The 14939-nt window shown below is 48.3% G+C and overlaps 1 protein-coding gene across 1 annotated transcript in view; it reads right to left on the bottom strand.

Annotated features, from left to right (window-relative positions):
• FAIM2 (Fas apoptotic inhibitory molecule 2) overlaps window positions 1–14939 on the bottom strand; it is a 148804-nt gene that overhangs the window by 64451 nt on the left and 69414 nt on the right. Inside the window, exon 6 of the mRNA XM_063952051.1 lies at window positions 1438–1488. Coding sequence (XP_063808121.1) covers window positions 1438–1488 — 51 coding nt within the window. The remainder of the gene's footprint in view (window positions 1–1437; window positions 1489–14939) is intronic.

The following is a 14939-nucleotide window of genomic DNA, read 5'->3' as shown; positions in this document are numbered from 1 at the left end:
AACTCAGGAGAGCTCACTGAAAAGCACCCAGCTCGTCTGGGCACAGTATCAAACTGAGGTCTGGAGGAGGGGCATAGAGGGAGGAGCCAGTGCACACCAGAACCTAAATTCTTTCTTAAAGTGCCCATGTCTCCTGCGGAGCCCGTCTATCCTTACGGAGTCCCCAGCATCCACTAGGACGTTAGAGAAATGTGTTAGGTACGTCAAAGAGCCGACATCGAGCCGAAGGCGCACATGCAAAAATGGGGTGTGGCCTTGTGCCTTCTAGGCCACGCCCCTGGTATAAAATACATTGAAAAAGCCTGATCAAACATAAAATACATTGAAAAAGCCACTTCCACATAAAATAATTGTAAAAGCCAGATCCACATAAAATATATTGAAAAATCCAGATTCACATAATACACTTCAACTCCCCCATGTGTCACTCCAGCCAGCACCCTCATGTCACTCCAACCAGCACCCTCCTGTCACTTCAGCCAGCATCCTCATGTGTCACTTCAGCTTCCCCCAATTCATGCCACGGCAGCAGCCCCTTATGTGTCCTCTGTTTGCTGGTGGGTGTCTCATCTCTAGTATCTGGCTCCCTCAGAGTTAAGTCCCCGTAGTGCTTCTGCGTGTTTTTCTGGAGAACAGTGGTTACCGGATCTGTTGTGGTCATGTGACTTTGTGTGTTAGGAGCCACATTTGAAGAAAGAAAGAGCCGCATGTGTCTCAAGAGCCACAGGTTGGCCACCGCTGGAATAGAGCATTAATTTCAATGGTGTTTCCAGCATGTACAACATATTAAAACCCAATTAAAATAAATAGACTATTGAAATGAATATGCATGCATGAATGATAAATAAGTAAAAAATGGCTACTGTGGACTACTCAGCACCCAAATTCTTCAACCAGTCCCTGTCTCGATAGTTCAAACAAAAGCTGGGTAACAATCAGCATGAAGTCCCAATATTGTTATAGAGAAAACAAGCGCCAGGCTAGACAGTCTATGTTGGTTAATACTAAAGGAGGTACAGTAGCAACAAAAGCTGTATCTCTCTACTAGAGTGCAAACCAGCTCCAGGGTGGACAGCTTTGGTCGATCACTGTATTTAAAGGGAAAAATGCAGCACCAGCCCAGATTGGTCAGCATAGGGCTGAAGTGTCTATGAGGGGTGGGGTGTTCCAGCAGGTGTGCTGCATGTAGAAACTCCACTGAAATTAATGGTTTACTGAAATGAATAATAACAGATCCTTCCAAAAAAAAAATAATTAACAATGATTCCTGATAAGAACAGGCTTGATTCCATTTTTATCAGAGAAACCCAAAGGGTGAGGATCCTATGTCATAGAAGGATCAACTGAGGCAGGACAGCATGGGGCTAAAGAATATCCTTTTTTTATTTACATCAATTCTAATTCTACTACGGTTTATGCCAACGATCATGATCTCACCTGGGTCCACTGCAGCATGCCAGAACCAGATATGTGACAAAGAAAACCGCACTGTTCAAGCAAAAAGAAGTTATAAGGATTGAACATTTCTGATCATGATAAAGACAACACATGGGCCCATGGGGGTAATTCAGACCTGATCGCTCGCTAGGGGTTTTTTGCACTGCTGCTAACAGATAGTCGCCGCCTACATTGGGAGTGTATTTTTGCTTTGCAAGTGTACGAACGCATGTTTAGCAGAGCTGTACAAACAGATCTTGTGCAGACTCTGAGTAGCCCAGGACTTACTCAGCCGCTGCGATCACTTAGACCTGTCCGGGACCGGAACTGACGTCAGGAACCCTCCCTGCAAACGCTTGGACACGCCTGCGTTTTTCCAACCACTCCAGAAAACGGTCAGTTGCCACCCACAAATGGCTTCTTCCTGTCAATCTCCTTGCGATCGCCCGTGCAAATGGATTCTTCGCACAAACCCATCGCTGAGCAGCGATCTGCTTTGTACCTGTGCGATGCGCCTGCACATTGTGGTGCATATGCATGCGCAGTTTAGACCTGATCACAGCGCTGCAAAAATGCTAGCGAACGATTAGGTCTGAATTAACCCCCATATGTAACTGGTTGCGATTTCCTGGTTTAAGAGTGAAATCTGCAAGATTGCCACTAGATTTTAATCGACAATTCGTTTTAAAGCAAAACCAGGTTGTTTTTGCTTTAATACCAATTGCCTCTTTAAACCTAGTGGCTACAGGTATGTCGCCGTAATCACTCTGGGACCGGGAAATCTCTGACTATTACATATGGACCATGGAGTGCAACTATCTCCCACACAATTTGAAGCCAGTCATGTTGTGTGCTGATATACAGGAAACCAGTGGCAGCAGTAAGGGAGGTTTCAGCTCTCAGTGATGTCACTACAGGCGCTCATTTTGATAAACTATTGATAAACTGCATATTAGTTTTGTACATAAAATAGACTCCTACATTGTCTGTAAGCATTAGTAATAGCATACAGTACTTTAATCGGGACTATATATGAAACAACAAAATGGTATCATGTGCTGATAGAGGGATAGAATTGTGACATACTGAAAATATACAGTAATATTGCCTACATACTGTATGAGCATTTTTCTCAGGAGTCTGCAAAACAACAAGTGCAAAAAAAATACATGGTCCTACAATATTTTATTAACATTATCCTATGGCGGGGATCAATATGATTTGCCGATGGACGGGATGCCGGCGTTCAGTATCCCAACAGCGGCATCTCCTCACCTTTCCCCTACCCTGACCCTGCCTTGTGGGTGCCTAACCCTAACCCTCCCTTCCCGCTGTGTGCCTAATCCTAACCCTCCCTCACCAGTGCCTAACCCTAACCTTTCCGGCGCTGCAGCCTAGCCCTTGCAGATCTTATTTATTTTGCTGTAACATAGCAATTTTCATTGAGACCAGAACATAGTATACAGCTGGGGATGATGGGCATCGTTATGTTGGACTTTCAAGAATGTTAAGTGAAACACTGGTAAAGCCTGATTGGGGCATATCTGAGAGAACAAACTGACAAAAGGAGAGTTATGGTAGACTTACCATGGTTAACTCTCTTTCTGCGAGGTACATTGGGTTCCGCAGGGAAACATTGGGGTGTAGAGTGGATCTTGATCCAGAGACCCCAACAGGCTAAAGCTTTAGGCTATCCCAGGATGCATTGGGGTCTCCTCTATAAACCCCGCCTCCAGGCACTGGAGCTCAGTTTCGTTAACCACTCAAATGCAGGAGCAAGCAAGAGAGAAGGCAGATGTTAGTCACATAGAAACACATTATCAGGAGAAGGGACCAGCGGCTAATGCCATACAAACCCATAGAAGCTAGGTGCATCAGGGTGGGCGCCCTGTGGAACCCAATGTACCTTGCAGAAAAAGAGTTAACCATGGTAAGTCTACCATAACTCTCTTTTCTGCAGCAGGGTACATTGTGTTCCACAGGGAAACACTGGGGATGTCCTAAAGCAGTTCCTCAAGGGAGGGGACGCGCCTAAGCGGGTATGAGAAACCGGCATCCTAAGGAAGCATCCTGGGAGGAGGAAGTATCAAAGGCATAGAACCTAATGAACATGTTCACTGAGGACCACGTAGCCACCTTGCACAATTGTTCTGCGGGCGCGCCACGGCGGGCCGCCCAAGAAGGTCCAACAGACCGAGTAGAATGGGCTTTAACTTTAGCAGGAGCTGACAGTCAAGCCCGCGCATAAGCTTGTGCAATCACCATTCTAATCCATCTGGCCAAGGTTTGCTTATTCGCAAGCCAGCCACGTTTGTAAAAACCAAACAAGACAAAAAGGGAATCTGGCCTCCTGATAGAGGCAGTCCTCTCCAGATATATACAAAGAGCCCTTCCCAAATCCAAAGACCACTCTTTGGAGGACAACTCAGAAGAGATATAGTCTGGAACCACAATCTCTTGGTTAAGGTGAAAAGATGACGCCACTTTAGGTAAACAACCTGGGCGAGTTCTTAGAACAGCCCTGTCACAATGAAATATCAGAAAGGGTGGAACAGAGAACAAAGCGCCTAAGTCCGACACCCTTCTAGCAGAGGCAATAGCCAGTAAAGACAAGACCTTGGCTGTGAGCCATTTAAGGTCCACCGACTCAAGAGGTTCAAATGGAGTCTCTTGCAAGGCATTCAGGAAAACAGACAGATCCCATGGAGCCACAGGAGGGAAAGAGGGAGGCTGAATCTGTAAGACATCATGAGTGTATGTATGAACGTCAGGTATAGATGCAATTTTTCTCTGAAACCAAACCGACAAGGTAGATATATGATCCTTGAGGAAGGCTGCGTTGCAGAAAAGCCAGAAGTCTGGAAGTTCTGAATCTGTATGCATCATAATTCTTATCAGCACACCAGGTGAAGTAAGAATTGCAGACCCTGTAATAAATCTGAGCAGATGCCGGTTTGCAGGCTTTCGACATAGTTTGGATGACCGCATCAGAGAATCCTTTGGCCTCCAGGAGTTATGCTTCAAGAGCCACGCCGTCAAAGCAAGTCTGCCCAGGTCTGGATAAAGACAAGGGCCATGTACGAGGAGGTCTGGGCGCTGAGGAAGTAGAAGGGGATGCTCTGTCGACAGACCCTGCAGGTCTGAGAACCAATGCCGTCTGGGCTACGCTGGAGCGACTAGAAGTAGTATTCCTCCTTCCTGTTTGAACTTCAGCAGGACCCTAGGCAGGAGTGACACTGGAGGGAACACGCAGGGCAGCCGAAAGTTCCACGGAATTGCTAGTGCGTTCACGAACACTGCTTGAGGATTCCTGGTCCTTGATCCGAAGACCGGAACCTTGTGATTGCGTCGAGACGCCATCAGGTTTACATCTGGTAGGCCCCACTTGTCCATTTGGAGTTGAAAGACTTCCGGATGAAGACTCCACTCTCCGGCGTGCACGTCCTTGCGACTGAGAAAGTCTGCTTCCTAGTTTAGGATGCCCGGAATGAACACTGCCGATATTGCTGGCAGATTGCGTTCCACCCAACAAAGGATTTTTGACACTTTCATCATAGCCATGCGGCTTCGAGTACCGCCTTGATGGTTTATGTATGCCACTGTGGTGGCATTGTCTGACCGTCCTTGAACCGACCTGTTCTGTGCCAGAGGCAGGGCGAGTGACAATGCATTGAACACTGCTCGCAACTCCAGAATGTTTATTGGGAGGAGTGATTCCTCCTTGGTCCATCAACCCTGAAAAGAGAGTGTTGCTCCAACAACGCACCCCATCCCCTCAGACTGGCATCCGTTGTCAGCAGGACCCAGTCAGGGATCCAGAAGGGATGGACTCCTGCTCAATTGCTGACCTGTAGCCACAAGGTCAGCGACAGATGAACCTCTGGAGTCAAAGTGATTATGTGATATCTGATCCGATGAGGTAGGCCGTCCCACTTGGCAAGAATTAACCTCTGCAGAAGGCAGGAATGAAATTGAGCGTACTCTACCATGTTGAATACCGACACCAACAGGCCAAGTACTTGCATTGCCGAGTTTATCGACACTTTGGGGCGACAAAGGAAGCATCTTATCCTGTCCTGAAGCTTCAGGACTTTCTCTAGGGACAGAAACAGTCGCTGACTGTGTGTGTCCAGGAGTGCCCCCAGGTGCACCATGCTCTGAGCTTGGACCAGCAAGGATTTCTTCCAATTGCTGAGCCACCCGTGGGCTTGTAGGAAGCTTACCGTCAGTTGCAGATGACTGAGGGACTGGAAGTTTGCCAGGATCAGCAAGTCGTCCAAATATGGCAGGATCCTGACTCCCTGGCGATGGAGATAAGCCGTCATTACGGCAATGACCTTGGTGAAGATCCGAGGAGCTGAAGCCAGTCCAAATGGCAGAGCCTGGAACTGATAGTGGAGGTCGCCAATAGCAAACCGCAGATACTGCTGATGCGATATGGCAATAGGTATATGCAGGTACGCATCCTGTATATCCAGGGATACCATATAGTCTCCGGGTTCCATAGTCAGTACAATTGAGCGCAGTGTTTCCATACGGAACTTGGACACTCTCACAAACTTGTTCAGCGATTTGAAATTGAGTATAGGCCGGAAATACCCATTGGGTTTTGGTACTAGAAACAGCGACGAGTAGTAACCTCTGCCTCTGTGGGACAGAGGTACCGGCACTACCTCTCCTGTATTCAGGAGGAACTTACAACCTTTTGCAGAGCTTGCGCCTCTAACGGATCCAAAGAGATAACTGTGGTGCAAAACTGCCCAGGGGGACGTCTCTTGAAAAAGACTGCATACTGGTGAGAGACAACTTCCCGCACCCACGCGTCTGATGTGGTCTTTAACCAGACCTGGGTGAACTGCAGAAGTCGGCCTCCGCCCCAGGGAGAGGCCCGCCCCATCATGCGGCAGGCTTTTCTTGTTTAGAAGCAGGCTGACGGGCTGCCCAGGATTGTTTAGCCTTGGGCTTTGTGGTTTTGGGAGCACAAGACTGTCTTGTGTACGCCTGACCTTTTGATTTCCCTTGAGGCCGAAAGGAACAAAAAGTGGTATCTTTTGCATTCTGTGCAGAGTATTAGTATTTGGAAGAAAAGCAGTCTTAGCAGCTGCTAACTCAGACACAATTTTATTAAGGTATTCCCCAAACACAATGTGCCCCTTAAAGGGGAGTACCTCCAAGGTCTTTTTGGAGTCTAGGTCCACCTTCCATGACCTCAACCACAGAATACGGCGAGCCTTGGCTGTCAACGCACCCGCCTCAGAGGACGCCTCCTGAATGTAATAGGCAGCGGTGGTAATGTGAGACAGGTATTGTCAGATATATCCTAGGGCAGTCATCTAATGCCTGAACCCATGCTTCAATACCTTTTGCAGCCCAAGAGGCTGCAATAGTCGGTCTATGTAAAGCACCTGTAAGGGAGTAAATAGATTTCAGGCATCCCTCCACATGCTTATCTGTCAGTTCCTTCAGTGAAATCACAGTGGTGACAGGCAGAGTAGACAACACCACTAGGCGGGTGACATGAGAATCCACCGGCAGTGAATTTTTCCACTTGTTATATAACTCTGCAGGGAGAGGATAGCGAGCCAAGGCCCGTTTAGACAGAGGAAATTTCTTCCCTGGATTAGACATGGGTTCCTGACTGATGTCCACCAAATGGTCGGATTGGGGTAATACATTTTTGACCACCTTCTGCCGTTTAAACATATCAGTTTCCATAGCCACAGTAGTGGAATCCTCATCAGCGATCTCTAGGATCTGCTTTATAGCAACCACTAGGGCTGGGACCTAAATTTGCAAAGGAGAATCCTCGTCACCTGATTCAGTGTCTGCCAGGACAGTATGCTCCCCCTCCTCTTCAGATGAAACATTGGATTGTGAGGAGGAAGCAGCCCGCTTAGATGACCCAGAGACATGGGAGTGACCTGGAGTAAGTTTTTGTCTGACCAAGAATTGATCTAATTGCTGCAACTGGTTAGACAAATTTTCCACACAAGGTGGATTAACCATAGGGACAATTTGTGACTGTAGTGGCACAGGTGGTCCCATAGGGGGTGTAAGGCATTCCACCAGAGTACCTTGTAGGCTTGTGAACGCAGCCCAGGGTGGCTCCTGATTGGTTAAAGGAGCTGCGGACTGACTGGGAGATGTATGACACACAGTACACAGACCATCATACAAAACTTCCCCCTCAGGTAAATCTTTGGCACATGCTCTGCATGATGCAGAAGCGTCCATAGACTTACTGCCCGTCTTGTTAGACATTGTACACAAATGCAACAAAAGATCGGTTTAGTACGATCAAGCCAGACAGAATACAATACCAGCAAATAAATCCGTTAGTATGTGACTGAATACCCAGTACACAACACGTGCAAATAAATCTGGTATTATGTGACTGAGTACACAGTAGAATACACGTAATGGGAAAATACTGTGATGCACTATATATATATATGACCCAGACGCACCTAGTCCCTTAGGGTACAGAATATAGTGATAGATATATCTCGGAAACACTGAAAGTGAAACCACACAGCAGATACAGGCACACACAGTCACAAACAATGCAGCTAATTATTATGACAATAAAACTGCACTAGACTAGTATATGTACAGATACTGTATATACAACACAGCGTGGTCCTAGACCAGAGGTATATATAAGAATTTTTGTACAATATATCCTGTAATAGGTACACTCTTTCTTAACTAACGCTGTCTGTATAAAGACATGTAGAATACTCAAGTGTTTGTAAAGTCACAGTGCTGTCTACAGGTGGCTTTACAAGGGTGACCTTTCCCTGCAGTCCCAGAGACCAAACGCAGCTATGCTTAGAAGATGGCGCCCAGCGTCTCAGTCAGGGAGTGAGGGAGAGTGTGAGGCAGCTCTAGGGCAGGGAAAATCTGCAGTAGATGGCGCCCTGGGCCGGGGCCACAGGTCAAGTGCCAGCTCCCCTATGCTGGTTCTCACCGCCGGTACTACAGAGTCTTATTAAAAATAGGAATTTAATTACCTACCGGTAAATCCTTTTCTCGTAGTCCGTAGAGGAAACTCGGGTCCATTTAGTACCATAGGGTATAGATGGGTCCACCAGGAGCTATGAGCACTTTAAGAATTTGATAGTGTGGGCTGGCTCCTCCCTCTATGCTTCTCCTACCAGACTCAGTCAGGAAACTGTGTCCAAGGAGACGGATATACTTCGAGAGAAGGATAGATAAGGATAGTGGTGAGATTCCGAACCAGCACACAAAACAAGAGGAAAGCCAAGCTAACCAAACTTAAAAGAGGAACAGCAACAGCTGAACCAACATTACTTAACCAAGTAACAGTGCAGGACGAACGAAGCACTGGGCGGGCGCCCAGAATCCTCTACGGACTACGAGAAAAGGATTTACCAGTAGGTAATTAAAATCCTATTTTCTCTTATGTCCTAAAGGATACTGGGGTCCATTTAGTACCATGGGGATGTACCAAAGCTCACAAACCAGGTGGGAGAGTGCTGAGGTTCCTGCAGAACTGATTGACCAAACTAAAGGTCCTCAGAGGCCAAAGTACCAATCTTGTAGAACTTAGCGAACGTGTTCGAACCTGACCAAGTAGCAGCTCGGCAGAGTTGTAAAGCCGAGACACCCCGGGCAGTCGCCCAGGAAGAACCTACCGACCTAGTAGAGTGGGCCTGTACAGATTTTGGACATGGCAAACTTGCTGTGGAATAAACATGCTGGATAGTAAGTCTGATCCATCGTGCAATAGTCTGCTTTGAAGCAGGACACCCAATCTTATTGGGATCATAAAGAACAAACAGCGAGTCCGTCTTTCTGTGATGAGCTGTTTTTTTCACATATACCTTCAAAGCCCTCACAACATCCAAAAACTTTGAAGTAGCAGAGGCGTCGGTGACAACCGGGCCCACAATGAGTTGGTTGATGTGAATCGCAGACACCACCTTAGGAAGAAATTGCTGACAAGTTCTGAGTTCAGCTCTGTCCTCATGGAAAATTAAATAGGGACTTTTGTGAGACAAAGCCCCCAGCTCTGACACACGTCTTGCTGAAGCCAACAGTGTGACGGTCTTCCATGTAAGATATTTTACGTCCACCTCCTGTAACTGCTCAAACCAGTCCGATTGGAGGAAATGCAGCACCACATCGAGATCTCAAGCTGTTGTGGGAGGCACAAAGGGAGGTTGGATGTGCAGAACACCTTTCAAGAACGTCTGGACCTTCAGGGAGAGAAGCCAATTGTTTCTGAAAGAAAATGGACAAGGCCGAAATCTGGACTTTTATGGAGCCCAGACGTAGGCTCACATCCACTCCTGCTTGTAGAAAAAGAATTCCACCGCAGAAAATTTTCTGCTCTCACACCAAGAGACGTATTTCCTCCAAATACGATGGTAATGCTTAGACGTTACCCCTTTCCTGGCTTGGATCATAGGCCCTCATTCCGAGTTGATCGTTAGCTTACGTTGTTCGCAGCGCAGCGATCAAGCTAAAAATCGTCACTTCTGCGCATGCATATGGTGCGCAGTGCGCACGCGCGATGTACTTTCACACAAAACTATGCAGTTTCACACAAGGCCGAGCTACGCTTTTCAGTCCCTCTGCTGATCGTAGAGTGATTGACAGGAAGTGGGTGTTTCTGGGTGGTAACTGCCCATTTTCCGGGAGTGTGCTAAAAAACGCAGGCGTGTCAGGTAAAAATGCAGGCGTGCCTGGGGAAACGGGGGAGTGGCTGGCCGAACGCAGGGCGTGTTTGTGACGTCAAACCAGGAACCAAATAGTCTGAAGTGATCGCAAGGAAGGAGTAGGTCTGCAGCTACTCTGGAACGGCTTGAAAAAATGTCAGCACTATTCTGCTAACCTTTCGTTCGAACTTCTGCTAAGCTAAGATACAGAGGGGGGCGGCTTAGCATTTGCACTGCTGCTAAAAGCAGCTAGTGAGCGATCAACTCAGAATGAGGGCCATAGTCGGGATAACCTTGTTAAGGATCCCTCTCATGGCTAGAATCAGCCGTTCAACTTCCATGCCATCAAACGTAGCCGCAGTAAGTCCCGATAGATGAACGAGCCCTGTTGCAGAAGATCCTCACGAAGAGGTAGAGGCCACGGATCTTCAAAGGTGCATTTCCAGAAGGTCCGCGTACCAGGGCATTCTTGACCAGTCCGGAGCAATTAGAATTGCTTGAACCTTTTCCCTTTTTATTCTCTTAAGAATTCTTTGGATCAGAGGAAGTGGAGGAAACACGTACAGCATCTGATGGAACCATGGAGTCGTCAGGGCGTCTACCGCCATCGCCTGTGGGTCTCTCGACCTGGAACAATACCGCCATCCTGTCGATCTGTGGATATTCCCATCGACTTGTCAAGCACCTGAACACTTCCAGATGAAGGCCCCACTCCCCTGGGTGCAAGTCATGTCTGCTGAGGAAGTCTGCTTCCCAGTTGTCTACTCCCAGAAAGAAGTCCGATGACAACGCCACAGCATTTCTCTCTGCCCAGAGGAGAATTCTTGACACCTCTGACATTGCTCTGCTTTTTTGTTCCGCCCTGTCGGTTTATGTACGTTACTGCTGTCACATTGTCTGACTGGACCTGAATGGGCCGATCTTGAAGAAGATGTGATGCCTGCAGAAGGGCATTGTATATGGCCCTGAGTTCCAGAATGTTGATTTGAAGGAGGACTTCCTGACTGGACCATCTTCCTTGAAACTGCACCCCCTGAATGACTGCTCCCCAACCTCTGAGGCTTGGGTCTGTGGTTAGCAGAATCCAGTTCTGAATTCCGAACCACCGACCCTCGACTAGGTGAGAAGTCTGTAGCCACCACAGAAGGGAGATCCTGGCTTTTGGCGGCAAACGGATCCTCTGGTGCATGTGAAGATGCGATCTGGACCATTTGTCCAACAGATCAAGCTGGAAGGGTCTTGCGTGAAACCTTCCGTATTGAAGAGCCTCGTAAGAGGCCACTATTTTCGCCAGAAGGCGAATGCATAGATGCACCGATATCCGGATTGGCTTCAGGACACCCCGAACCATCGACTGGATTACCAATGCCTTTTCCAACGGAAAGAACACCTTCTGCGACTCCGCATCCAGTATCATTCCCAGGAATGGGAGCCTCCGTGTTGGCTCTAGGTGAGATTCGGAAGGTTCAGAATCCACCCATGATCCTGGAGAAGTTTGATTGAGAGAGCAATGCTGTCCAGCAACCTTTCCCTGGACGGTGCTTTTATAAGGAGATCATCCAGGTACGGAATTATGTTCACTCCCTGTTTGCGGAGTAGAAGCATCACCTCTGCCATCACCTTGGTGAACACCCTCGGTGCCGTGGAGAGGCCAAATGGCAGGACCTGGAACTGGTAGTGACAGTCCTGCAGTGCAAACCGTAGATAAGCCTGATGCGGCAGCCAGATCGGAATGTGAAGGTACGCATCCTTGATATCCAGAGACACTAGGAATTCCCCCTCCTCCAGACCTGAGATCACCGCTCTCAGAGACTCCATCTTGAATTTGAACACTCGTAAGTACGGGTTCAACGACTTGAGGTTCAAAATTAGTCTTACCGAACCGTCCAGTTTTGGAGCTACAAACAAGTTGGAATAGTACCCCTTGTTTAGCTGATGAGGTGGAACTGGAACAATGACGCGAGTCTGCACCAGTTTTCGGATGGCATGTTATACTTGCCTCTTGTGAAACTGGCAAGCCTGATTTGAAGACTCTGTGAGGTGGGAGCTTTTGTAACTTCAGTCTGTAGCCATGGGAAATAAGATTTATGACCCTGGGATCCTGGCACAAATTTGACCAGATTTGACTGAAGAATTGTAGGCATGCTCCCACCTGACAGCATTCCAGGCATTGCGGTCCACCGTCATGCTGAAGTCTTTGAAGAAGCAGAGCCTGAGTTCTTCTGTTGCTGGTTTACGTTGTTTACCTCTTACACTGCTGGAGGACGTAGAAGCCCCTTTGGATTTGCCCTTGAACTTGGCCGTCCCGAAAGGACTGTAACTTAGAAGCTTAATAAGTCTTCTTGGTTGGGGGGGCTGCGGAAGGAAGATACTTAGACTTACCCGCAGTAGCTGTGGAGATCCATTTGTCTAATTCATCTCTGAACAAGGCCTCTCCTATGAATGGTAGGCCTTCCATGCCTCTCCTGGAATCCGCGACAGCAGTCCACTGGCATAGCCAGAAGTCCCTGCGTGCCGAAACTGCCATAGCGGTGGTGCGTGCGTTAAGTACGCCTATTTCCTTTATGGCTTCCACCATTAAGTTTGCAGAGTCCTGTATATGCTGCAGGAGTAAGACAACATCCCCCCTAGATAAGGAATCTTACCCCTCAATTAGGTTACCTGACTATTTAGCAATGGCTTTAGTGATCCACGCACATGCAATAGTAGGTGTTTGGGCCACCCCAGCAGCTGTGTACAATGATTTGACTGTGGTCTCAATTTTACGATCAGCCGTGTCTTTCAGGGAGGCTGCACCAGGAACAGGCAATACAATTTTACGTGACAGTGTAGAGACTCATGCGTCTACTATCGGTGGATTTTCCCATTTTTTCCTATCCTCCAGAGGAAATGGAAAAGATGAGAGCAACCTTTTAGGGATCTGAAACTTCTTATCAGGAGTAGACCATGGTTCTTCAAACAGGGTATTCAACTCCTTTGACGCACGAAAAGTGACTGAGGACTTCTTTTTTACATTAAAATAAGGTTCCCCACACTCCTCTGACATCTTATCAGGAATATGCAGAACATCTCTGATAGCCTCTATAAGAGCCTCTATTCCCTGTGACAGAGCTGCTGCATCCCATCCCCCCCCCCCCCCCCCCGAGTCCAACTTCCCCTCCTCCATGTCTGACCAGTCAGCGTAAGAGTCAGACTGCAGAATATGGGTCAGAGATCGCTTTTGCGGACCGATGGGAGGGGATTGAGGGGACTGAGTCTCAGTTCATAAACTTATCCACAGTCTGTTTTAAGTATTGCGGGACAATTTTGTAGAATGAGTTGATATCATTCCCTTAAGAGAAATAACCCATTCCGGTTCAGCCCCGCTAGCCTGTGAACCCTGAGTACCCAGTAGTGATCCCCCTGGTGAAGAGGAACACTCTGCGGTACAAGAAACACACTCTATGCCTGACATAATGTAAATGTGATAGCACACACACACACACACACACACACACACACACACACACACACATGAAAGGTTAAGCACAATTAAACCACAAAGAGCCCTTAAGGGAGACACAGAGTTGTTTGGAGCCAGCTACCACCACGCCCTTATCGCTTATCCGGGTCGCAGACTAAGTACCCTGTTAGGGAACTTAGTACACTAATAGTCGCTTTCCCCCTGCTATGACCCCCTGGTAACGCTGAGGTAATCTGGAGTCACACTGGAGGAGCTGTGTGTCCCTGTCCTGTCAGCGTCTGTGTCCACTGCAGAGGGAAAATGGCGCTGGTGAGCTGCTGGATCCTCTCATAGTGAAGCCACGCCCCTTCAATGGCGTGCGGTCTTCCCGCTTTTTTTATACTGGCTGAGGAATCTGGTGCTTAAAATGGAGAGAACCGTTTTAAGGCAGTGGCGCCAGTATGGGTACGGTGTACAGTGTACCGGGACGCAGTTGTGTACTGTGTCCGTAGACGCATTCCGCCCCATTCAGAAGCTGTGCGTCTCCGTACCCTCATGCCGCCATAATGGCCGGTGCCCCGCTAGCAGGACGCCAGCTCAGTACTCACCACTCTTCAATCTTCTGGCTCTGTTAGGGGTGGCGGCATGGTGTGGGAATGTACGCTCGCCGTGGTGGGGCTTGCGAATAGTTCCCACAGGAGTTCAGTGTCCTGTCAGCGGGGAACGGGACCATTAACCCTTTGAGAGGTTGGGCCGTTCCCCCCCTAAGTCCCACAAAGCAGGCAGACTGTTGCCAACCAGCCCTGCCTGAAAATAACAAACATATAAAATAAATGCAGAAAACTCTTCAGGAGCTTCCTTCAGCGTGACCGGCTCCTCCGGACACATTTTCTAAACTGAGTCAGGTAGGAGGGGCATAGAGGGAGGAGCCAGCCCACACTATCAAATTCTTAAACTGTACCATGGCTCCTGATGGACCCATCTATACCCCATGGTGCTAAATGGACCCCAGTATCCTCCAGGACGTAAGAGAAATGGGCGTTAGTACACCCGAGCTGTACTCCTATGCCCTGGCGGTCTAGTGGTGTCCCTACTCGGTGACAGTGTCCACGCCAGCGTCGCAGTCTGTCTCCTTAGACCGCATCAGGAACGCGATTTAATGGCGGGTAAAACCTGGGGGACCCTCTTACCTCCTCCCCATAGCAGACACACGAACCAGGAGAGCGTCTGCGACCGTATGCCTAAAGCCAGGGCGTCTCCGCCGCAAATACCCGGGAACAGGCTGCGGGAGTATGCGATGCCGCTTGGGAAGTGATGGAGCGGCAGCTGACATATCAGCGCTGCGGCCCTTGAAGTCTTTTTAGAAAGCTTTTCAG

This window comes from Pseudophryne corroboree, chromosome 2, assembly GCF_028390025.1.
Source record: "Pseudophryne corroboree isolate aPseCor3 chromosome 2, aPseCor3.hap2, whole genome shotgun sequence".
In the NCBI taxonomy this organism is placed as follows: Eukaryota; Metazoa; Chordata; class Amphibia; order Anura; family Myobatrachidae; genus Pseudophryne; species Pseudophryne corroboree.
This window is presented reverse-complemented; position numbering and strand designations above follow the sequence as displayed.